This window comes from Drosophila navojoa, chromosome X, assembly GCF_054131105.1.
Source record: "Drosophila navojoa isolate 15081-1374.11 chromosome X, UAZ_NAV_1.0, whole genome shotgun sequence".
Taxonomy (NCBI): domain Eukaryota; kingdom Metazoa; phylum Arthropoda; class Insecta; order Diptera; family Drosophilidae; genus Drosophila; species Drosophila navojoa.
The window spans coordinates 23443089-23469029 of record NC_142895.1 but is presented as its reverse complement, the minus strand read 5'-3'; the positions used below and the strand labels follow the sequence as shown (position 1 = coordinate 23469029).

Genomic DNA, 25941 nt, shown 5'->3' with positions numbered 1-25941 from the left:
TTGTTATTTTTCTTTTAAGTATTTCTCATAATGAATGCATACGAGCAGTATTTTTGTTGGTATTTTTGTTGTAAATTTTTATGCTTGCTCAACATAGTCAAAGATTTATTAACATGGGTGTGTGTCTGTGTGTGTTAATATCAATGCAAATGTCATAATAATTAATTTACTATACACATTAATTACAGCATTAATTAATTGATTTTCTCAAATAAATTTTATAACTATTCTTTAATGGGCTTGTTTTTTTTTAATATTATTTTAATCATATATTGTTTTTTTTTTTATTATTTCTTCATTTATTTTATCAGTTGCTCATAAGTTCAGCTTTGTTTTGTCCAAGCGTTTTTATTTATTTTTTTTTTATTTTTTCTTTTCTTTTTTTTTGTGGATATACTACCTAAATATGTAGTCTCTAAATTTTTCGAGCATAAATGAACCAAAAACAAACTCAATATCTGGTATATATGTAAACTATTTTGTAATGTATTTTTTGTAACTTTTATTTTTTATTTTTTTATAATTATTTATTTTGTAAATATATAAATAGGCAGCTTTATCATGTTCAAAATAAAAAGGGCGCGTATTCCAAATCATTTTTTTTTTTGTCTATGCAATATTCAAATTGAATATATATATATATATATATACATACATATATCTGAATTATGCTCATCAAATTGGTGGAAATTGTTTAACGTTTGCTTTATTGATTTAATATAGTTGTTTTTGTAAAATTTTGGTTCTTTTTCGTCTAGAGACTAGAGACTTGTTTCTAGCACATTACGCATAGTATTTATTTCGTATTTTTGGTATATTACCATTTTCATAATTATTCTTTTCGGTTTCGGTTTGCTTGCCAGAAAATGTTTAGGTTTCATAAAAAAAAATTAGGCGTGAGTTTGGTATATATTTTAGTATCTCTCCAAGTGTTTAAGGCTTTGGTATTAAATAAATATATGTATATATACATACATATATGAGTGTGTATATAATTGTATAATTTAATTACAATTGATTTTTTCTTGTGTACATAATTAACAATTAATTAAGTGGCGTTTGCTTTTTGCTTTATTTATTATTATTAATTATTAGTATTTGTCAGTTGGTATTTCATGTTAATATCTTGTATTATTTCTTGGTAATTTCTTTTTGTTTTTCTTAAAGATCTTCGCTTAGAAAAAAATTCTGGCGTATAAAAGCTTGTTAATTTTTTGTTTGTTTTTCGGGTTTATCTGTGTAAGCTTTAAAGTGGTTTTTGTATGCGGTTTAGTATCTATATATGTATATATTTTTGTTTGTTTGTTTGTATTATTTTCAGTTTGGCGCTTCTAAGCAGTTGAAGCAGCTATCTCTATGTGTTCACATGTATATATAGTGTTTAGATGTACTATATACATTCGATCTCTGGCATAAATTCATCAATAGGCTTGTAATACGTCTTCTTCGTCTTGCGTGATAGTAGTTAGTATTTATGAGTATTTAGTTGGGTGAGCCTGACTTTGAGTTGTTTCGAGTGTGTGAGAGTTTTACAATTCCTCGAAGGTCTGGTGTATATATAGGTATATATAAATATCTCTTTGTTTCCTTTTTATATAAATTTCGACTAAATATCGCGCGTATTTAGCGTGTTCTATAAATTGTAATTGCACCGTAATTTTGCTTGGGATTTTTGTTCAGCATATTCATTTTTTTTTTATTTATTTTTTTTATTGTATTTTTTTCTTTTTAAATATTTTTTTATAGGTAATAAATTAGGTGTTCTTGGTTAGTTGTTTATCATAAACGTATAAGGCTCTGTGTAGTTAGCATTAAAAACTTCTAAAAAAACGCACACATGTCAAACTAAATAAATACTAAATTGGTATTTTAAAATATTGTCGCTGCGAGCTATGAGCTGGAAGCGAAAGCGTATGAGGCCAACGCTATTTATGGTTGATCCATTTCATTTTTTTTTTTCGTTAATATTATTTTAATTTAAGTTTATTCTCTCGGTATTTTAAGTATTCTTTGTCTATTATATGTAAAGAAAAGTAAATTAATAAATCCTAAAAAAACAAAAAACAAAAGAAAATGAATAAGGAAAAGGAAAAGGAAACTGTTATACAGTTAACTAGTACCGCTAGTCATTAGATCTATGCTCTATATGTATGTAGTTAAGTACTCTGTCCAAAACTCCTCGTATCCTCGTATCTCCTGGTATCTAACATATTGTGTAAACTAATTTGTAATGAATGCATTATTATAGCTAGTTGAGTCGTTCCATCTGACCAGTGCGCCTTAAGCTAAACCGTGTGGAATTTTCTATGTACTCATAATTGTTTTGAATTTCGTGTAGCTACTAAGAAAAAAAATACCTATAATGTATGTATGTATACTATGTAACTCTATAACCCTTAACAGCTACACTAGACTATGTACAATGAGCCCGTCGCTAGTTAACATCCATATATACATATACATATATAGATATATGCATATATACCTTGGTTGGTTTTCTGGAATTGTTCTAAACATATACAACAACAAAGTGTACGGTAAACATTTTCTGTATCATAACTATCAAAACGTTTGAATGGATATACACGTATATTCCGTAAAATTGAAAACTATGCCGTATTTACAAACACTATCGTAATTAAATGTAAGTCAATTTGTAATACCACTTGAATTGCTTTTCGGTTGCTTCTCTTCTTCATCTTATCTTGTCTTGTTCTTGTGGCTGTTGGTCGAATCGGAATCTGGGGAACACTTGCTCTATGTCATTGGAAATGGTTGTTGTTGTTGTTGTTGAATTCTCTAGGCCAGACTAAATATAACTAAGTAAAACTAACTAAGTAACAACTCTCTACAGTTCCGAGCGCGTCGAGTTCGTTTCCGGGAAGACAATAGTTCGTATTGCTTTATGTGTCTTGAGGGGATCGTGTGTACTGTGGTGGTAAAGCCTCTACATCTAGAAACTAATAAAAGCAAACTAAGAACTTAGCGCATCTGAATCTGAATCCTTCAAGTGGAAAATAATTCGCGACTTAAGCGACTTAAATGTTATGAAACCTTTTTGTGTTTGGACACATGCCAAAAGAGAACGTGAACAAAAGTATTATATCTTTAAACTTGCCCCTTTAACTGCGGCTTAACGAGGGCCTTAACAATTTGCAATATTTCAACATTTGAATATTTTATATACTATAGGCAAGCCTTTTGTCGTGTTGCATGACGAACAAATATTATAAATGTCTTTAATAATTAATTTTAGTATTTTCTTTCTTTATCCGCTTTATCACAAAGTAGGTATTTTGTAAATGTGTGTGAGTAAATGTGAGTAAATGTGAGTAGGTGTGAGTGTGAGTGTGTGAGTGTGTTAAACAATTGGAATATTAATTAATATTTGCAGTATTTAAACGTAGCTCTTAATATTTGCCAGCTTTAAGTTGATTTATACTCTCTTCAAGTTATTCAATTCAAATATTTACATAAACGAATATTTTTTTCTCTTTTACTAATTTAAAGCATCGCAGCATGAAATATATATTTTTTATTTGTTATTTACATTGTTTTTTTCGCCTTTTTTCTTTGTATAAATATGTATATACAAATGCTTATTTTTTTTGGTATTTTTTTTTGTAATATCTTCTGCTTTTTGGTTTTAATCATTTCTATTTTTGGTTTGTTTCTTTGTTGTTGTCGATTGTCTTTTCGTTTTTGTGTGTTGTCGTCTCTGTTTTGTTGTGGCTGGGATCTTTCGTACAGTTAGTGTTTGCTGCTAATTGTGTTTACTTACGTACCCCATAATAGGTATACCCTAGAGCGAGCGCTTAAGGCGTATATACATATATAGGACGGGTATCATGAAATACACACACGACACACGGCACCAAGCCGTGGCTCTGACTGCAATGGGCATCTCGAAAATGTACGCCCAGCAGAATTGCGAAACTTCTGAAGAACTGATTCCTAGGGCTAGCTGAAAGGGTCGCAGGCTAACGCCGCATTCCCGTCGATATCTATAGCTTGCCTGCGTTAATAATGCATTTCTATCTGAAGCAGTCATTGGCTATAGTTTTTTGATTTCTTTGTCCTCCTATAAGTAGGCAACAGAATGTTTTCTAGGAGTGAAACTAGGTTTGAATATTTATCTACATAGAGATGCGTTATCATGATTAACATATAGAAAAGCAAAGTTTACTGATTACAAATTGAATCCATATATATATATATATATAACAAACTAATGCTCAATTCTGCTGGGATCGGCTCTAAGTAACTATATATTTTGTTGTTTTGGTTCTTCTCTTTTTTTTTTAATTTTTTTTATTTATTTTTCCTATGGGCTTTTCCTAAGCACATCCTACTTGTATGTACAATTCACTGGCATTATTTGCTGCTTGCCTGCTTTAGCTTTTATCACAAAAATATTAATTTACATCATGTATGTCTATACATATACACACACATATATATATCTATGTAAGTACATATGTATGTGTATGTGTGTGTGTGTGTGTGTGTGTGTGTGTGTGTGTGTATAAGTGTAGTATAGCTATTTAGTTCGGCTCCGATCTGATCTATAATATTGTTTGTATATAAAGGTAAATAATTGCAGTAAATGTAGCAAATTCGTAAGCAATATGCTTTATGCTTAATGCCCCTAATTAATATTCATAAACGAGCATCACATGATTGAGCTCCATCGTACATCATATTACATCAGATACATCAGAGAGTGCTTTCAAAATTTGTACCGCTAGCAAATGTTGCCGGGGAGAGCGATAGAGATAGATAGATAGAGCAATAAGTGCACGCGATAAATGTGTGTTAGCAAAGACAGAGAGAGAGATAGATATATATATATATATATGTATATATAGAAAAAGAGTGTGTGAGGAGGGAAAGAGAGAGAAAGACTTGTTGCTTTAAGCGCCAGAGTTCGAGTATAAAGGCATATTGAGATATCATTAGACAGAGAGAGAGAGAGCGAGAGAGAGAGGGACATAGACACAGAGAGAGAGAAAGAGTGAGTGTAGGTGTATCTAAAATTAGTTACAGCTTCATGTACATCATGTATACATCATATAGTTCCTATTATGCATATCTACGGACTACGGACTAGCTAAGCGTATGCGTAGGCAAACTCTGAATTTGTCGAGTATTATTGCTCGAAGCTGCTGCTATCCGCCGACAGATGGCGCTCCAGTATTTTTGGCTAGAGAAACTCGCGCTTCACGCTGCGTCCGCTGCCCGTTGGCGTTGTTGTTGCGCTTGTTGTTGTGGTCGTTGGCGTCGCTGCACCAGCGGGCGGTGTGCCTGCCGATGTTGTGGGCGTGCCAGCGACACTGGACGCCGTCAACTGAGCCGCACTGAAGTCCTCCTCGAGCAGGCGCAAATGCAGCAGCTCGGCAGCGGCCGATGGACTCGTTGCTGCTCCTGCTGGTGTGGCTGCGGCAGGCGCAGATGCAGATGCAGACGCTGACGCTGTCACGCTCGTCGTACCAGATCCAACAGTTACAGTTGCAACAGTCGCACCCGTTAGCGTTGTGGCCGTCACGGCGTGTGTCTGCTTAGGAGGCGCCGGTGCTTTCCTGCTCTTTGAGCGTCGCTTTTTGAGCATCAGCGGCCCCAGGCCGTTGCCTCCCGCGCCAGACACAACTTGGACGCTTGGATTTAGTAGACCGCTGCCAGCGCCAGCGCTCGCCGATGCTGGTCCTGTTCCTGTTCCTGCTCCTGCTCCTGTTCCTATTGCTATTGCAGATGTCGATGTGCCCGCGCCAGCGGCTGTAGGCGATGAGATGGTTATCACAGTGTCCACGGGCGTGGTGACCGTAGCGGTTGTGGGTGCAGCTACCGCTGCTGAGGGGCCGCCGCCCGCGCCGCAGCCCGCACAGATCTCGTCGCCAGGTGTCGTTTGACCGCTGCTATCCATTTGAGGTGCCAGCCTCTTGACCAGCTCACCCAGCAGATCCTCGATGCGGCCGATGCGCTGCTGCATGCGCTGAAGCTCCAGCCGCACATCCACCTTCATGTCCAGCACGGTGGCAATGAGATCGCGCTGTGCCAGCGTGGGCGGTGTCTCCCGCAGTCCCGTATCGTACGTGTCCGATGTGGTTGCCCTCGAGCTGGCCATCTCGATCTGTCGCTCCCGCTCCAGCGCTAAATTACGCTCCTTGACGCCAGTCGCAGCTGTTGGAGCACCTGTCGTGCCGCTCGCACTGCCGCCTGCTCCACTGGCACCCGCTGCGGTGGCTGTTACTGTGGACGTGGCTGTGGTGGCTGCACCGCCATCGATGACCACACGGCTGTCCCGGCTGGGGGGCGACGAGTCCACCTCGCCGCCCTCGTCGATGGTGTCCTGGCGAGCGAGCGTCGCCTGGCTAGCCTGCAGCTTGGGCGCCTTGGGGAATACCTGCAGGGTGACGTATTTAATGGATGCATAGCGGAAGATGCAGAGGTTGACAGTTGGACAGATTGACAGGTTGACAGGTTGTCAGGTTGACAGGTGGATAGATTTGAAGGTGGTGACAGTTCGATCGATGACAATTAATAGCGAGCGAGCGGGTTGGGTTTTCATTCGTTTGGTTTCAGTTTTTGTTATAGTTCAAGGAAATAGGAGAGAATGAGAAAAGTGGATTTACAGTTATGTTTGGTTAAGTTGCATCAGTTTGGATTTGTTGTTGGCATTCATTCATTGGTGATGGTTGTTGTTGTGGTGGTTGTTATTGTTGTTGTTGTTCATTGCAAAGGTTGTTCAAGGTGTTAAGCGTGCAGTTCCAATTGGATTTTGTTTTTTTTTTTCGATTCGCAAATGGCGCGCAAATTTGTATTCAGCGTCCAATTCAAATATCGGATTCAGTTCGATGTTGTTGTTGTTGTTGTGGTTGTTTGTAGTAGCAAGGCAAGCAATGTTTTTTGTTTATTGGCGTAGTTTTTGTAGTTTTTTTTTATTTGCAAACATTCGGTGAGAAATAAACGAAAAATAGAAACATATATCAATCGATATTAGGTCGCAAGAAACTCTAATTTGCTATCGTGTTCAGTGCATATGCAATCGTATGCCCACACACACACACACACACACACACACACTATGTGTGTAGATCTGTGTGTGCATGTGCATGAGCATAGCAGCGCGCTAGATAAAATGAATATTAACTAGAGGTGGTACAGGCAGTACGGCGACGCATTGCTGGCACGAGCCTAATATCGATAGCCACATGCAAATCGACAGAGAATATCGCATGGCTGCGATCGGCACGAGGGCTGGGCACAAGTCGTGCATTCATCGCTGCACGACATCAACACGCTAACGAGCCTAAAGTTTCGTGCGTGCTACTGCGGGACACATATAAACTATGTGTATGTATGTATGTCGTAGAGAAAATAAATAATTTAATGAATTGCGAATGAACACGTCGAAATTGTCTTAAGAGCAAGGGATCGCTAAATTCCGAAAGCCATACAGGTCGTAATATTTAAATAAATAAAAATAGTAATAAAATAAATTAAGCGAATAATTTGTACGCTCGTTTCTAAATCGTGTAGTGTCGTCTAGCAAGGGCATCCAGCTGGCGCCTAACTCGTGCGTGCATTTATTCAAATGTGTCGCTGTGCTGACTGCTTTATTGTACATGTGTACAGTGCATGTATCGATAATTGGCTATCGATAGCGATAAACGTGGTGTGTTTTGTTTTGGCATGGTGAGTAAAGCAACTAAATATCTAATTGACTTATTCTGCTAGCAATTAAATGACAAATGATCGATAAAACTTACTTTGCTTAATTGTAAATGCTTTATTTATTGTTTTAGTTTTAGTTTTATGGTTTTTTATTTTGATTACCGAACGTAAAAGTCGACAACCAATCGAATAAACGAAATGAAAGCAAAATGGCGAAGAGTTGGCATCGAGAAGAAAGAACAAAACGAAAATAGGTGAGCATTAAAAATCGTTGCTAAACGATATGTTCAATAAAAATTGTGTGGCAAAAGCCGGTACAAGAATATCCCAAATAGAAATCGTTTCACGTAACGCTTTGAAGAGTTTCTTGTATTGGTTTTTGCTATTAAAAATTTTGAAATATTTGTTAATTCTTATTGCTTTGTTTGTTGTTTTGTTGTTAATGTTGTTGTTGCTGATTATTGTTATGTATCGCATTCGTATTGATTTGTTAACGGTAATTACTTTATTGCCTTGTCCACCATTGCTACTCGAAGTACTACTCTGCCTCGCTTGGGCAGTGCTCTCACGCAGACTTTCGCGGGCGCTCAAACTTCTCGAGACGGCTACCTTGGCGCTCGTATCGCTAGCTGAATCGACACTTGAACTGCCCAGAAGGCGTCCCCATTTGCTAGCACGGGTACTACGTGCAGATGGTGGACCCGATGAGGGCGAGGGTGATGGCGATGGTGAGGGAACAGCGGCGGTTGTTAATATGCGTGAGTCCTCGGTTAATGTTAGTTTAGCGGGTAGCTTCTTGGATGGGTTCATAGATTTTGGATTTTTTTGTTTGGTTTGTATTTGTAAACGAGCAATTGGAAGTTTTTGGCGAGCACAAGACAGCAGTTATTTAAGAGAGAGAGCGTGGAAGAGAGAGAGAGAGAGAGAGATACAGGGAGAAAGAGAGAGAGAGAGAGAAAGAGAGCAAAAGAACGGAAAAGGAGAGAATGTGTTGTGTTTGTGTTGTTGTGGAAGGGAGGAAGCGGAATAGGATAGATATATAGATTACCGGGAAAGGAGAATTCAGCAAGGCAAGAATTAGAGTGTAGTTTTGAAGGTGTATAAATTTTGTAAGTTTTCAGTGTTGCAAGACGTTTTAATGTGGAGGTTAAAGAAGTGGGGGTTGGGGAGGGAGGAAAAATAATTTACAGTATTTCGTTAGTAATATTTTGTATCAATTCAGCCAATGTTCAATAAATTTCATACAATCGGAGGCAGCATAACAAAACAACAGTTTGACAACAACGGTATAAATAGAGATAGAAAGAAAAACAAAGAGAGAGAGAGAAAAGGAGTGTAGAGGCAGTATTTATGGATGTGGGGAGTTTCGAGATATTGAAAACAAACGTGAATGTGAGATCAGGTACGTGAATGGATCGAGCGTATTTGTGCATGTGAGAGATGGACGAGAGAGACAGAGAGACATAGTTATGCAGTTAATGTTGTCAGTAAGAGCGTAAGCATGTTAATGGAAGATAAAGAAAGATATACGACGAGCATAAGTCAATTGTATGCATTTGATATAACAGTAATACGATATTTGTAAATGGTTAACGGTTAACAGTTGAACAGTTTAACGGTAAACGGTAACGGTAAACGCTTAACGGTGCCAGCTTGGCCACATGGCCCAACAAACCTGAGCTGTGGCTGTGGCTGAGCTGTAGCTGTGAGTGGATTAGTAACGATAATGCTTCGATAAAAAATATAACGTTAGTTCAATTACTCGGTTAATAACAAATGTGGCAGTTATACACAAACACACAAATATATATGCGCACAAAAAAAGAGGAGAAATACATTTAACGGATTCATAGTAAATGAAGGAAATAATAATGAAACAAAAGTGAAATGGAATATAATCGAAAAACTATCGAAATTCGATGTCGAGCTTAAACACGAAATGCCTACATCGCATCGAAGTTCAATCAGAGGAGGCTACACACAAAAAGCGCCACAAGACAGAGGGAGGGAGGGAGAGAGAGAGAGAGAAACTCACAAGGAGTAGCCGTGATATAATGCGCTCTATTCCCTGGCTTATGTTTTGAGCGAGCTCTCATTAAAAATGAAAACACAAATTTGTAACTAAATATGATTAACGGTAACATTGACGGTATAACGCAAAACACATACAAAAGCATTGCACGAAAAACAACGGAAACAGAACACGAAACGCATGGGGGAAAAAAAAAGGTAATTTGGACACTAACCTTGGTGCGTTCGGCCTCGCCGTCGCCCTTCTCGACATCGCTTTGACCGGAGCCGACCAGTTCCTTACTGCCCGCCTGAACCTGGGGTGTACGCCGGAATTTGGAGAATATTTTGCGCACGAGATGATCCTGATTCTGGGGCAATTGCGGCTCGTTCTTACGCCGTTCGGCCAATTCTTTTTCGCGCTTCACATCGGCCACCTTGCGAAAAATCAGTCGATGTCTGAGATTGTAGGTGAGCACCAGATTGCGTGCAAAGCTATTCGCAAATGCCGAATAGAAATCGAGGACTTCGAGCAATTTATCACGTTTGATGGCATGCAAATCACAATAGGTCAGTGCACGCACATTGGCGGCACTCTGGCCAACGGCCGAGTCCTTCCAGAATTGATCGCCGAAGACGTCGCCTTTGCCTTGGATGGGATAATTATTGCAAATTGTTTTCTTGATTTGATATACATACACATTTGTTGGTAATTGCTTTTACATACCCAATATTGCCACAACTTCATCGTCCTGTATTACCTCCAGACTGCCCGTCACAATAAAGCAGAGGCTATCGATACTCTCGCCGGTGTGATAGAGGAGATCCCCCGGCGCCGAGTGGGACATCATGAAGTGCATCGCTAATGCGCGCAGACAACCATCCGAGGCCAGACGAAATGCTGGATGCTCGTTAAATACTTTGCGATTTAGATGAACACATATGTCAGCCTTCATATCTTTCGGACAATAGTTTAGTACCTGCGAATTGTGAATGAGTTGCCAGTTGCGTTGTGTGCTCTGCTACTCAAGGTATCTTCACACGCTAACCCGCAATCCCACCGTACTGGCGGGATCGCAAAAACCCTACTTGGTTCGGGGGGCTTCAGGAAAGGCGGGAAATTCTCATTGGGATTGTGGAACAGTTTACTTGTGCTTTACCACCCAACAAGGTGAGTGCTAGCTATGGACACGTACGGACATTTGCCTGCGGGCTCTGGATGATTGATTGATTAAGTAATACACAATAGAGAGAGAGAACAAGAGACACACAAAGAGACAGAGACAGAGAGAGAAAGAGAGAGTCACACACACGCACACATACACTAATACACATATACAACATTGAACAGTGTACAAAAGACCTGTGTCTGTGTGTGTTCCTTCTGTTTATTCTGTGTCGTGTTTATATCTACGTATATGTATATATATACATCTACATGTATAGGTGTATATGTATATATCTATATATACATACATATGTGTATGTGTTGGTGGAAATCGGTTGAGTAGGTGTGTGTGTGTGTGTGTGGATGGGTGTTTCTGTAAGTTAACAGACCTCCAAATAGCTTAAAACCTTTACAGACGCGTATTATCCCAGCGACGATAGCTGGAACATATTCTAATTCGGAATTGGATTGCCCCTGCAGCCCTATTTAACTGAGAGCTCTAGCTAGCCAGACTCTATGATTACGATCAGAGCTGCAACTCTTAGCTTTCAGATTCGATTCGTATATCGTTATCGTATATCGCTCTGTCGATATCGGACTCAGATCAAGTGGAACCGATATCCTGCCCAATACTACGTCTGCAAGGTCATTTCAGAGTTCGGCTTTGGCCGATTTTTCACGTATTTTCATGTCTGTGTTGTTGTTCTTTGTTTTCAATGAAAATTGTTTTCTCGAATTGCGGCACAAACTACAGTCAACGAAATAGGTATAAAGGTCAGTTGCTTTGCTTCGGCCTTGGCGTAGGCGATTTATGAATAGTTGATGTAAAAATTAAATATTTTACTCTATTCTTATTTAAACCAAACATTTAAATAATTAATGGCGTTTGGTTTAAGTTCATCTAAAGGCATGAATTTGACGGACGCTTTTCGTTTTGGCACGGATTTAGCTCACGCGCATCGAATAATGAAAAACAGAGAATAGAATTTTGATTTTTTAATACATATTTTTGATTTTTTGTTTTGTTTTTTTTTTTTTTAATCAAGAGTTAGAGGGGTCTGACTGAAATGCCAGAGATACACAGTGAAAGATAGAAAAAAAAAATATATATATAGAGAGAGAGAAACAGAGAGTGAAAGAGAGACACACACAGAGAGTGAAGGAGAGAGAAAGCTTACCTCGACCTCGACCTTGACCTTGACCTCGACTTGGACTTGGACCTGTAGCTGTGGCTGTGGCTGGACCTCTAGTCGGATCTGTACCTTTACCCTTTAGCAATGTGCTTCTGTTTCTTCTTCTTCATCTTCTTTTATTTTGTATTCTTTTTTTTTTTTTTTTTTGTACCTTTTTTGATTCACACAGCTCTTGATTCACTTAAATTTAAACATTGTTTTGCGTCGTTTTTGTGAAAATTCTTAACCACTTCTAAGTTGGCAACAAAATGAAAACGTGCCAATGGCACATTTCAGTCTTGTCGCTCAGTTTTCTTCTATTTGTTGTTGTTGTTTGGGAAAGCGTTTGATTTAAGTTCTAATGTTTTGCTTGGAGCGTTTGCTGTGGATGCGAGAAGCGATTTGAAAATAACAGCAAAAACAAAGCAAACAGCAGCGAGCAGCGAGCAGCGAGCAAATGGCAATGGCTAAGCAGTTTTCCCATTTTCATTTCGAAAGTACTTGAGAAATGTGAAGAGCTTTGCTGCAAATTTCTGTGTTTGCATATGTGTGTGTGTGTGTGTGTGTGTCTGTCTGTCTGTGTGCTGTGTGCTGTGTGCTGTGTGCTGTGTGCGTATGCTGGTGGCAAGCCTTGGACCTTAACTACAGCAACTGTGAGCCAGGCCAGAGCCAGAGCCAGAGCCAGGGCCAGGGCCAGGGCCACACTATGCACTTGTTAGCGAGAGCAGCGAGTGAGTTATGTGGGCAGCGATAGAGCAGACAAATATGTTGATAAGCACTGAGATATATGTATGTGTGTATGTGTACATAAGCCTGAGACATTAATGGCCACTTATTGTTTCAATGTTAAGAGTGGGCAAGGAAATTAAACGTCTATTACTATGATGTTGATGAAAAGTGCAATAGTTGAAGATATTCGAATATATGTATGTTGAAATGCAGGCAATCACGTTTTGGCTAACGAGCAACGACTAACTTTAATAAAATATAGTCTAAGTAGTATTCTAAATGGTCTAAGAAGTAAATGAAAAGACTGCTTCGTATATTGTGTAGTATGCATACATACTGAATATCCACTGTAATAAGAGCCTCCTCGAATAAAATATACCACAGAAACCAAATCGAGACTTTATCCTTTTACAATTGAGTGGGCAGCAACAAATCTTACTCATCGCATATCTATATTGTACAGTTACTAGGGTTGTTGAAAATATATCAAAATATCAATATATCGATATATTTTTCAACAAAAATTTATTTTATCGGAATATTTTTTCCCAAATATCGAATATTTTTGATATATATTTGCATTGCTCACTCCTCTCATAAGTTGTTATTCCATTTGTTTGGGACGGTCTGGAAATTTCTTGTGGCAATTGAGTTTTTTAAAACAATCGAACAATGATGATATATGGATATTTTTCAAGTTGCATATCAAATATTATATTGATATTTTTTCAAAACATTAAATATTATCGAAACGATATGATATGCATCTGCTACAGAATAATTCTTTCAATCTACTGAATATTGAAATAAAATTTATTTAGAATAGAACGTTAACTCGTTGCATTTAGTCTTAAGAAGGGATTACGAACTAGTAACAGTGACTAGCAAGTGGCTTTTAAGCGGATAAGCTCGTAACTCGTTGTCAAGTTCAGAGCATTTAGTGGGGCACTCGTCGAGCCCGCATTTGGGTGTAGCACTAAGAAAAGTAATACCAAATAAATGATGAAGACACTATAGCGATTACTGTAGTAGCGATTAGTAGTAAAGTTTTGGCAATTAGACGATTCAAGAGGATGGAAGACATCAAAATATATTTGACGATCTGTACATTGATGACTGTTCTAAGCAATATTGAGTTGGTATTTTTCTAGTTGAGAAAATGATGATTAGCTTATGTAGCAGCAAAATGATGTTTTGATGGATGCTTATAATGCTTGGCGTATGTGGATCGCAAAGTTCTACAAGCTCGTTAAATGCATAAGCTAAACCACTACGTAGACTCTACCGTCAGTCTGAACTATACTTTAGTCCAGTACACAAGTTCCTTATTATTAATATTATCTTTTTTTTTTTTCAAGACAGAATAGATAAAGGGGGGATGGCTGGGTGGCAGGTGTCAATTGTCGGGCGCACTTACCTTTTCGGTATCGAGGCCTTTGGTCATGGCCCACGTGGAGACGACATAGTCCATAACGCGTTCACTGAGCGCCTTGGGCACCTCGTGCAGCTTCATGAACTCGCGCACGTTGTTGAGCATGTCATGGTACTTGGCGGTGGCCGATGTCATTTGCTGTATTATCGTCGTCACATGACCAAAGATGGTCGCATACAGCAGAGCTACAGTGTTTTATGAGAGCAGACCCATAGAGAGAGAGAGAGAGGGAGAGAGAGAAAGAGAGATAGAAAGATATTCGGCATTGAAAAGAAACGAGACTCGTTGCATTCACATACAGTATGAGTCTGTCTGTGTGTGTGTGAATGTGTGAGTGTGAGTGTGGAGCAACAAGTACAAGTACGAGTACAAAATGCCAACGAGTTGAGCACAGTTGCTAGGATGTTGAAATTACAGAGAGTTTCTCTAAACGCTGATGATGAAACGCGCAAGCGCGCAGCTAGAACGGTAATAAATGCGAAGAATTGGACGAGCGACATACAAAGTGGGGCATTGAAAGAGATAGAGGGAGACAGCAATAGAAAGAGGGAGAGAGAGAGGGGGGAAAAGAAAGGCATGGAGAGACACAACTTATAGACATTACACAGGCGCACCGGGGGCCCGCCTGTTGAGGTCCAGACCCAGTTCAAATGTTTGTACGGTGCGTATGCGCAATATGCTTCAGCCGTGCGTCCCTGTGCATAGGGAAATGAATGAGATGGGACGAATCGCACGAATGGTAACTGATGCGATTAACAACTCACAAAATTGTAAATATCTTTAGAGATTAACAATAACTCACACATGGCGACGAATTGTGCAACTAGTCGTGTTATATTAGTTTTATCATTGATTATACGAAAGAAATAGATCAGGTATTAACAATCGACAATTTGCATCGTTGGTGGTGTGTTGAGTGAAGGTCGAGGGAGCTGAGAGTTATGGCAGAGGTGTACTTAGACATAGGCACTACCATAGATGAGATGCTCATATGGCGAATGCAAAGGTCTGAATGAGCTGAGATGGCTTTGTTTGGTCTCTACCAATTCCGGCAGTTATTAGTTCTAGCGGCGCTCTAATTGACTCTAGCTTTTGCAATGACAGTATATTCAAAAGCGTTGCGTGGGAGTAGCGGGTGTTTTTTTTTTTGCTTTTTTTTTCTTTGGTTTTGTTATTTGATTTGATAGAAATTTTGACGCGGCAACGGAACGTGTTTGGACACAGCACCTGCAATGATCATCATGCAGATGGTGAACACCTTCTCGTTGTCTGTCTCCGCTGCGACATTGCCGAATCCCACCTGTGGAAAAGGAGAGCAGACAGTTTGAGGATTAATCACAAACATGGCCAAACATGGTGCAGGACGCGCTTCCACTTTGCTGGCAACTGCCACAGAGACTTACCGAAGTCATGCAGGTCATTGTAAAGTATAGGGCCGTCACATACATGCTCTTTCTGGAGGGACCGTTGACGAGCTCGGGGCCCGTATCATTGCTCCAAATATACGAGTACGGTGACTGAGTCACGTTCGCTAGCTTCCACAGCCAGCTGTATTGGATCTGGAGCAAGGAGCTAGAGTATAGGCAAAGAAACGGGCTAAGGCTCTTGATGGCCTCTGGCTTACCCCATTGTCCGCGTCGCTGCGTCCAATCGAATACCAGATGCAGGCCAGCCAGTGGGCGACCAGCATGTAGAAGCACAACAGGAGTATCAGCATGGCCGCACCATATTCCAGATAGCGATCCAGCTTGCGCACCACACGGCCCAGGCGCAGCAGGCGCACCACCTTGAGGGCGCTGAAGAGCGAACCGATGCCGTCCTCATCGCGATCGAAGGCATTGAAGACATCGTAGGGCAGACAACTGAGCAGATCGATGATGAACCACGACTTCAGATAGTTCATGCGTATGACCTTCGGATCGCTGACCACCTCACCGCCGGGGCCCACAAAAGTGGTGTGAAAATTTAACACTGTGAACGAGTAAAGCCATGAGATCGGAGAGAAGCTTTGTTAAGCCCCAAAGGGAAACTTACCAATATCTATAAAGAAGATAACATCCACTATCGAATCCACGACGAGAAGGGAAACATCCTCTGAGGTTTTATTTTTAAACGCTACATTATATGGCACCTGCAAAACGAGAAACTCAATTAGCCAAAGTCGTCGACAAACGGACAATTCGTAGCCATAAATAGGGAGAGTTTTCGTGTGTAAGCCTCTGGTACTAGGTACTATGCCAATCACTGGGCAATTTTAAGCGTCTTAGTTATTATTGTTGTCTGTGCAACAGTTGGACCAACAGCTGGTTGCCATTGTGTTATCTGTAATCCTTAACGTTGTTACGTGCCACTCACCTCCCCTCATCTAACCGGCGTCAAGATGTCAAGTGGCATGTTACAAGCCTCTTACCCTGGTAGTTCCCCTCCATCTCCAACCCTCGGAGAATATTAATTTAAGCACATAAAGCATATACACGCCGTATGGCAGACAGACGCAGGCATAGACGTAAACGCAAACATAGACGTAGACATACATAGAGGCAACCCCGTCGGACCTCAGAGCTTAGGCTCCCACCTCCGCCCACCTCCGACTAGGCACTTGGTCATGTAAATGTCTCTGCACTTGTGGCAGAGCTGTGTAAGTGTCAGAGAGACGAGACTTTTATCTGATTACTTGACTTGTGCTCGCTTTTATCTGGCGAATGGGTAAAGAATACTTAATGCAATATCCCCTCTCCCATTGAACGGCCGCGCTCCCCGAATAGGCTGGCCATGTGCCCAGCAACAAGTGTCAAAGCAGTGCCCCAACGACGCCAATTCGGTAGATGGCCCCACGAATGATACAAACATTTAAATATTTACTCTCATTTTATTCGCATTATCCCTTTGAAGCCCTGCGTGAAGAGTGGAATGTGATATCTGTGAGCAAGGTATTTATTATGGAATCCAGTTGAGGGATATTTTTCTTGGAAGGTTTTTTATTCAATTAGCCTTGTGGCCACAAAGAAATGGCAACTAGCGCTCTAGACTTGCTATCCTACTATGATTAAGGCTCTGCAATCCTTTCCCTAATCACATTATTATTGTAGTCTTAAAGCCAGCGCACTGAACTGCTTTTAAATGCACTGAATTATGTATTTACTTCGTAGCATTTTCAGCTCTAACCATATTTTCGTATATGCATGCTTTGACAGGCGTTAAAGTCTTAACAATCTTAAGCTCAGTCTGAGAAACTAAAACCCACTCAGCCGGTTGCTGTCTAAGGCAACTTTGGCTTTGTCCACATTTTGAATGTATCGCAAAGTCGTCTCGGCTGCCTGCCTCAGTTTGCTTGGCTTAAAAGTTGTTTTTGGGGCATTGTGCTGTCGGGGGCTAAGACGAGCTGAGAGGCCGCAGTTGATGCTAAAGTTGGCAACAGCGACCAAATTTGACGCAGCCAAATTGCATTAAATAATAACAAAACAGAATTCTAAGTGCGTTGAGTGCGTTTGGCCAGTAGATGCCCTATAAATCCCCATAGAGGGGCTCCTGCGCGACTACTTATTCCAAGTTTTTGGTTTAACTATCTTCAATTTATCATATTGAATCAGAGTTATATCTACAAACATAGTCTCCATTAGCATATGGGAAGAATGTTCGGGCTCCCCTAAAGCCTAAACTTATTGTAAAATCAAAATCATATCGATTGTAAGGAAACCGTTTAAGATTCATAAATCAATATTTATCGATTAAAGTATGTTATCAACTTGACAACATTATATATTCTACATATATACATATTTTCATGTAACCTTTCAGATAAGCCTGTCAAATGGCTTTCTCCAATGAAAATCTATTATTATCGAATATATGTAATTGAAGGAGCGTGCGAAATGTCTTCTTGTCACCTGTCACATGCATGCAAATAACTTTTATATACCCCTTCTCTCTTCATGGTGTAGGGCATAGAAGCAATGTAAGAGCGATTGCAAACGCAAAAGCAACAAATTACAAACTAAAAGAGCAACAAAGCAACTTTCGACCCCAACTCTCCGGAGGCTGCTGAGTTCTCGGTACGCACACATGTATGTCACTACATGTGTGTGGAGGGGGTATATATGTCTGTGTGTGTGTGTGAGTCAAGTTGGCTGAGCGCAATTTAAGCGAAAATGTTAACATCTTGTTGACGGAAATAGGCACAATTTGAGTAGAGAGCGAGGAAACAACAGCCGCCTGGATTTGAGGCATGTGGCATGTAGGTAGCATGAAGCGTGTGGCATGTGAGGTGAGTGGGTGTGGTTACGCCTAAGTAGCTAGACCTATAACACCGTGCCCGAAAAACAAATGAGTCAGCTGCGACTAGCTGAGATGAAAATGGGCGCTCATAAACTGAGCAGGAGCCCCGATTTGCAGGGTATTCTGGGAGTACTTGGGCTTAGTGGAAGAATTACTTACAATATGTTATAATTATTGAATTACTATGGAAAGTTTCTTAGTTTGTTATGGAGAATGTAGGGTATACTATCGAGTAGAGTGTAGGGTAGGGCATATGATTGGATTTGGGGTAGAGCCCGGAAAAGAGGTAGAGTCGAGAACAGAAGGGTGTTTAAAGTAGTGTATATGGAAGATTGGGTAAGCTCAGAAGTAGGTGCTACAAGGGGGGTCTACAAGGATAAGATAAAGGTAACATATAAGAATGGGTATATGGGAGGTTATGGGGTAGGGTACATGCAAAGGTTGAAGTAGTTTGGCAAACAGGGAATATTTGGATCTGGAACATCTATTATATGGACACTAGATGTTGTACTATGGATGGACTTACCATGATGGCGGTATAAAATGTTAAACACAATATCACCCAGTCCCAAATTGCTTTAAATGCACAATAATGCAAGAGTATGTGTGGCGGTGTCTTGGGCGCTTCCTGTCTGTACTGGGGCATAATGTCTGCACTCAGTGACATCATCTGCCGTAGATCAGATAGATATATACATATATAGAATTATATATAAATGATTTCGAGTTCGTTTGGTACTCACGTGCGCCAGATTCGACTGCTTCGTTGGATCCTTGAGGGTTGGCAAATGCGCGCTGAACTGGCGGCTGCGTGTCACGGATCGCGCCAGTTTGGCGAATTTGGAGAGACCTAAAACTGGAAGGAATAGATTAACTGCTACGATATGGACAGACACGAACAGGCCACAACCAAGACAAGTAGAGAAAATGAGAAAGAGAAAGATATATATATATATATAAAAAGAGAACGAAAAGAAAGAAAGTGGCAAAATATACCAAAAGACGGGCGATAAATCGACAAGTCGATAAAGCGATAAAGAAAAGAAGAGAAGCAATTGTTTAAAAATATATACAAACATTATTATTTATATACATATATATAGTATCGTATTGTATTGTATTGTGTTGTATTGGTTATATCGGTTCAGTATATATATATATATACAATGCGTAAGCGTGTGTGCGTGTTGTGCAGTTTGTTGGATATCGGGGAATATGCGGGAGAAACAGAGACAAAAGAGAAAAAGAGAGTAAAACAGTAGAGTGATGTACAGTTTGGTTTTATTGTTCGATAGATAGAAAGAGACATAGAGAGAAAGAGAAAGAGAGATGTATATATAGAGAGAGATAAAAAGAGAGAGGGCGAGAGAGAGAGAGCGCAGAAATCGTAACAAAGAATACATGCGCGATAAAGAAAGAGGGGGTGGGGGGTATGTGTGTGTCGAGTGCAGTGTATAGCCAATTCGTGAATATGATTTCAATTTGCAAAGTGGAATCTGTGTCTGGCAGTATGCTCGGGTGCAATATACATACATATATATATATACACATACATAGAGTGGTTAGGTAGATAGGGGGGAAACGGGTTTGTGGTGGGTGGGCACAAGACGTGTTGGGCTAGATCATTACTTACCACCTTTGGTATCCTCGCTGTCGATGGGCTGCTTCAGTGCCGTTATATCCCGAAATGTCAACAGAAATAACACAACCAAATCCCTCTCGTTGCGTATGGGCGCCACCTGAAGCAGCAGCCATAGCGGCGTTTCTAATAGGTGGAGAGAAAGAGCGAGATAGAGAGAGCGAGAACGTGAGTAAAGTAAAATATTTCATTAAAGTCCTATCTAACTCAAAAACTAAACAAAATAGTTTAGGCAAATGCTTCCTTAGTATCCTGTAAGTCTTAGGGAATACTCTCGAATACCTAATGAATGGAAGAAATATGGCTATTGAATATAGGAAGTATTTCAAAATTCCTACATCCACAGTTTACCTTTATATCAAGTATTGCATAGGCTAATCCTTATGATTTTTCAATACTTGAATTGGAAATGGCTTTAAGTCCGACTGCGGCAAGACGAAACGACGGACTGGACAGACATTGCATAAAACTAATATACTCATCTTAAGTAACTCAAATATAACTGTATATCGTTCAGAAATCTATCTAATACAAACATTCAATTCTGAGCAGGTGTGAGTCTAACAAACAGCTCGTAAATAAACAGAGCTTAGCTTTTCGCCTTTTGTTAATTGTTCAACAGAAATAATGTGGGCGTAAAGCGCACGATGTTTGCTTTGTGTTATTTATTGAGCGGGATTATCGCAGAGCTGCAAATTAATGTGCAATTTGAGCACATATTTAGGGCAAGTGCTGGCTGGATAATCGAATGCAAACGCATTCAGGTCAGGCACTGGCAGAGACACGAATGGAAGGGGTGTGGGAGGGCGATAGATAGAGGTAGAACGAGGAACAAAAGAGGCACGCACGATTTGAGTTTGGCATTGCAATTACGGATATTACGAGAGCGAGGCTCAAAGAACTGTTAAAGCGATGCTCTGTTGCAAAAGTGTGCGATGGTAAATTAAATGCACACGTACGCAAACGCACAGCAGCTGTGTGTGTGTGTGTGTGTGTGTGTGAGTGCACGTATGTGTGTGTGCCCAATCAACAATAATTGCAATTCAATTTGCATTTGCAGCGCTGACCCACGCGGCGTATGCGCAATTGTAATGCTGTCAGAGTGAGAGAGAGAGAGAGGGAGAGAGAGGACGTGAGGCATGGCACGTGCGTAGGTGGAGCTGGCTGGGCTTGGGTATGGGCTACGACTTGGACTGGGATCGGTTCTGGTTAGGTCCGCGTATTAAAAGCATAATTATGGGCTAATTTGATGTGCAGTTTGCTGTTAACGTTTCCGCTGTCACTTCCGTTTCCGCTCTCCTCAAAATGGGAATACAACAAAAAATTCGCTAATTGAGCATCAATTCTGTCTATCTACATACATATATATGTATATATATAGTAAATCTATATACATACATCATGTTTGCATGTCTGTGAATCATTTTTGTTTTTCTTGTTTTTTTTTTTCTCTGTGGTGTCGGCAGATGTCTACCCTCGAGACACCTGTCAGCGAATTCAATTTGTACGCATATCGAATTGCCGCCACGTGATGTGCGTTTCTTTTGTGGTATGTTTTCTCCCAAACATAATAAAAAAGAAAAGAAAAAAAACCCAAAAACGAAAGAAATCATTTGAGAAATGAAAATGTGCTGCGCCATGTGACGCAGCTCTAGTCTCGTTATTCCCAAAGAATAATTATCACGTCTCATTTCGCTTGGCCAACTTCAATGTACTCATATTTAATTTGCGGCATGCGGAAACTGTGAAATATTCATGTTTAGCCAAAGCCCAAAAATAGTAAATGCCATAAATTATAAATTGCATTTGCTCGAACAGAAATTTAAATTGATTTTGAAATGGATTTGCAAGGCTGGTCGAAAAGGAAATACCCTACAGCCATCACTGAGCAAATATTTGAAGCCGAAGCTTAAATTTGATTTTGCTCGCAAACAAAATCGAGAACAAATTCCAATTCAATTTCGATGCGGTTCAGATGTGTAAATATGTGAGATATTAACTGAGAGAATGATTGATTGTTTTATATATAAAATACTTTGAAGTTCTCGGCATGGAAATGAATTCCTGAGTGCAGCTCAGATGTGAAACTAGAGTCGACAATAAACTGATGTAAGTTGGAGTATTTTATATGTTAAATTGATACTTTTTAAATGGAGTTGGAATGGTCTCATAGGGCTTTGACTTATTTGTAATCAGATTTATACAATTAATTTAAGTCTTTTGCTTAGTCTCATAAAACTGCTTATTTCAATTTGAGCTAGATTTCAAATGCTGAATCAGTTTGAAGTCGTAAATGTTTGCTACGTAGCAACCGTAAAAAAATATGTAAATAATCATTATAATGCGTAGACAACGTAACAATCGTAACAAGTTGTCTGTTACGTAATAATCGTAACAGTACGTTAGCTAGGCAGCAATACGTACGATAAGTAGTATGTAGAAAGCGTATTGCTATGATTATTACGTAGCCAACGTATTGCTATATAGATAACGTATTGCTATGATTATTACGTAGCTAACGTATTGCTGTATAAACAAAGTATTGCTATGATTATTACGTAATCAACGTATTGCTGTATAGATAACGTAGTGTCATGATTATTACGTATGCAACGTATTGCTGCATAGCTAACGTAGTGTCATGATCATTACGTAGGCAACATATTGCTGCATTGCTAACGTTTTGCTACTATTATTACGTAGCTAACGTATTGCTGTATAGACAAAGTATTGCTATGATTATTACGTAGGAAACGTATTGCTGCATAGCTAAAGCTTTTCTACGATTATTACGTAGCTAACGTATTGCTGTATAGACAAAGTATTGATATGACTATTACGTAGTCAACGTATTGCTGCATAGCTAACGTACTGTAAAAATATTACGTAGCCAACGTATTGCTGCATTGCTAACGTTTTGCTACGATTATTACGTAACGTATTGCTGTATAGACAACGTATTGGTATGATTATTGCGTATTTCTGTATTGATAACGTATTGCTGTATAGACAACGTATTGCTATGATTATTACGTAGCCATCGTATTGCTGCATATCTTTGGAACGATTGCATTGGAACGATTATTACGCAATTACCGAATTGAATTTCGATTGATTTAGCTTTCAAAATCTATCTGAAATAAAACATTTGGAGTTTTTGGTTAAGTAGGCCTAATCTCGAAGTGCAATTTCATAGTTTGCCCGGATCTCAATAAATCTGTCTTATTCGGATTTGGTAGTTCATACCCAGTCGATCTTTTGGGACACAGTGGAAATCAATTTGATTAGCTAGCTCAGATTAGTTAATCGTGGCCTGAGACGCATTTGATTTGGCCCATGCATAATGCATGAGAATCGATTGCCCTGCTCACATACACTCTCGCACATACACACGCACATTTGCAGGCACGCACACAAGCGCACAATATTGCAATTGATTTATGCATATTTGATGAGGATGTCCTTTGCTAATTCTGGTGCGAAGGCAAACGGACAGCAGAGATGCGCCAGCTGCAGGCCATAGCATAATGCCATCTATCGAGAACGCCATCGATATACGATAAACGATTGCTTGTTGCATGTACCTTGGGTTTGTGCCTTGCCAAACTGCGATAGGGCGCAGCCACATTGCATATCTGTAAATTGATACTCGAAGGCGTTAATTATCGTTGAGTTCATGTAGGGGAATATCGAGCGAGTTTTAACTAGCTTACAGATACATAAACACCAGTTGCAGGGTAGGGGGTCTTCTGGGGTAGTTGGGGCTTGATTGATGGGCGCTACTCAGAAATTGTTGTGCCACTTCAATTTGTTTGTATTAAAAAGCAACATCTGCTAGCAAAGGAGACTGGGAACAAATGGAATGCCAGGTAACGAATATAAAGTAGCGAGTGGCGAGTGAGGGGAATATTTGGAGTCTGAGCTGGATTAGGTGGAGTGAAATGATATATATATATATATATATATATATGAAGAGAGGAGGGCATGTAGAGAGGTAGCAACAACAAACACACAACAATTTATTATGTGGAAAGGGACGAAGCATAAATCCTAATCTAACCCCAACTCCTGCTTGAGTAGGGTGGATTGTTTACACCATGATACCCTACCCTAATTAAACTTAGTCAAGCTTACATTTTGCTTAGTGTACAAAAAATATAAATTAATTTATATATACATATATAAATGTATTTGTTGAGGCTGCAGCTACAGGTTGGGAGTAAGCGGCAAATACACCCAGAGAAAACACAAAAATATCATTCGAGCTGTACATTCTTAACCAAGTCTTATCTTAAGAGTTCACATGATATAATGAATTTCAATTCGAGCTCAAATCATAGTTTGTATAATGTTTTTCTCTAAGTGCATAGGATCTCTTGGTCTAGTATGTATCTCTGTATACTCACTGTTCTTTTTGTAGAGCAATATCTCGAATTGATCCTGCTGCTGATTCTCCAGCGTGTACTCCAGCCGTCCCACCGTCTCCTTGTCTGTCAGCTCGCCGTACATGAAGCCGCATCTGTGTGTTTCGATCCGATGTAAAGGAAGCGGGCGTTGGTTGAATATACAAGAGCAGAATATCGCACATATACGAGGTATTATTCTTGATTAGTTTTCAGCTGCCGGCGGCAGCGCACACGCACACACACAAAGACACAGACATAAGTATAAATTAATTATAATTAATATAATTAGGGCATGCCATGCAGGTGAATGAAAAGATGCCAGAGCCAGCAGCAGATGTCTTACCTGAATGCGGACTAACTAACACTTGGACTCGCTCTACGTGCACTTCGATTGGTTCTTCAAAGTTATATTTAGAAATATAAATAGATCGCTCGATATACTCATTACCAGTGTTGGTAATATTTTCTAACTTTAAGTCAATAAATAATATCTTTTAAATATTGGCTAGTGCAGCTAAGTAGATGTCAATATTGATTGCTGTTTATGTTTTACTTTAAGTTTAACGTATAACACTCTTAATTTTATGATCTGAATATAGCTTAATTTGCCCTTGCTTATCTGTCTGCTGGTGTTTATCGCATCGTTCTCGTCATCCATAAGAGCTACAGTCCTGAAATTCTATTTTGTCCAGTATATAGCTCTATTAGTTTTCAAACAAATATATTTTATATATCGTATTTATAATATTAGAAAATCATTTTTATCATATCCTAACATTAATGTATATTCAATACCTGGTATAGCTTGGAATTGAGCTACGAAATACCTATCAACTGATAGATAATTGAAAGCTTCAAACTGAATTACTTTGAAATCGTTAGATTCTGGGTAGTCTCTGGCGCACGACTCGATTGGAATTGCAAAGGAATAAATTCTCAGGAATCCTTCGCGTTTTCTTTGTTTTCTTTTTTTTTTCATCTTGCCATGCTGTGAAGTGTTAAGGGCCGACACGAGCTAATAAATGAAATTCCTAGAAAGCTTTCGGTTTAATCTAATAATTGGGTTTACATAAGGCTGGAGAGCCTATGGTATTTCATTCGCGGAACAGATATACCGAGTGCTGGCTCTCCGGTGTCGGGTCAGGTAATATGCTAAATTGGCTTGCCGCTAGGCTCGGCGGTGGCCATTAATTTTGGCCACGTTGACACCAAATGGCCGGCAAGCACGAGTGATGATGGAAATTACCATATCGTGTGGCGAATCTTCTAGCTGGCAGCTCTTTGCTGCTGCTGCTGCTGCTGCTGCTGCTGCTGCTGCTGCTGCTGCTGCTGCTGCTGCTCCTGCAGATGCTATCACATGCATAAGCAAAAATGCTGAGGTATGACTTGAAAAACGAAGTGGAAGAGGAACACGAAATATAAAGTGATATGAAAAATAG

The 25941-nt window shown here is 39.7% G+C and overlaps 1 protein-coding gene across 16 annotated transcripts in view; it reads right to left on the bottom strand.

The window, feature by feature from the left end:
- eag (potassium voltage-gated channel protein ether a go-go) overlaps positions 1–25941 on the bottom strand; it is a 69711-nt gene continuing 43770 nt past the window's right edge. For 3 of the 16 annotated variants that reach the window (XM_089265022.1, XM_018108586.3, XM_018108589.3), the window contains exons 5-19: positions 24503–24615; positions 23681–23731; positions 20091–20222; positions 19201–19334; positions 18984–19127; positions 16217–16313; positions 15807–16153; positions 15586–15741; positions 15410–15482; positions 14168–14367; positions 10409–10661; positions 9918–10330; positions 8176–8466; positions 7767–7784; positions 1–6400 (exon numbers count right to left, since the gene is read on the bottom strand). In XM_089265022.1, the coding sequence (XP_089121148.1) occupies positions 5204–6400; positions 7767–7784; positions 8176–8466; positions 9918–10330; positions 10409–10661; positions 14168–14367; positions 15410–15482; positions 15586–15741; positions 15807–16153; positions 16217–16313; positions 18984–19127; positions 19201–19334; positions 20091–20222; positions 23681–23731; positions 24503–24615 (3619 nt within the window). In that variant the 3' untranslated portion in view covers positions 1–5203. The remainder of the gene's footprint in view (positions 6401–7766; positions 7785–8175; positions 8467–9917; positions 10331–10408; positions 10662–14167; positions 14368–15409; positions 15483–15585; positions 15742–15806; positions 16154–16216; positions 16314–18983; positions 19128–19200; positions 19335–20090; positions 20223–23680; positions 23732–24502; positions 24616–25941) is intronic. The other 13 variants (XM_018108593.3, XM_018108594.3, XM_018108595.3 and 10 more) reach the window with 11 other exon arrangements.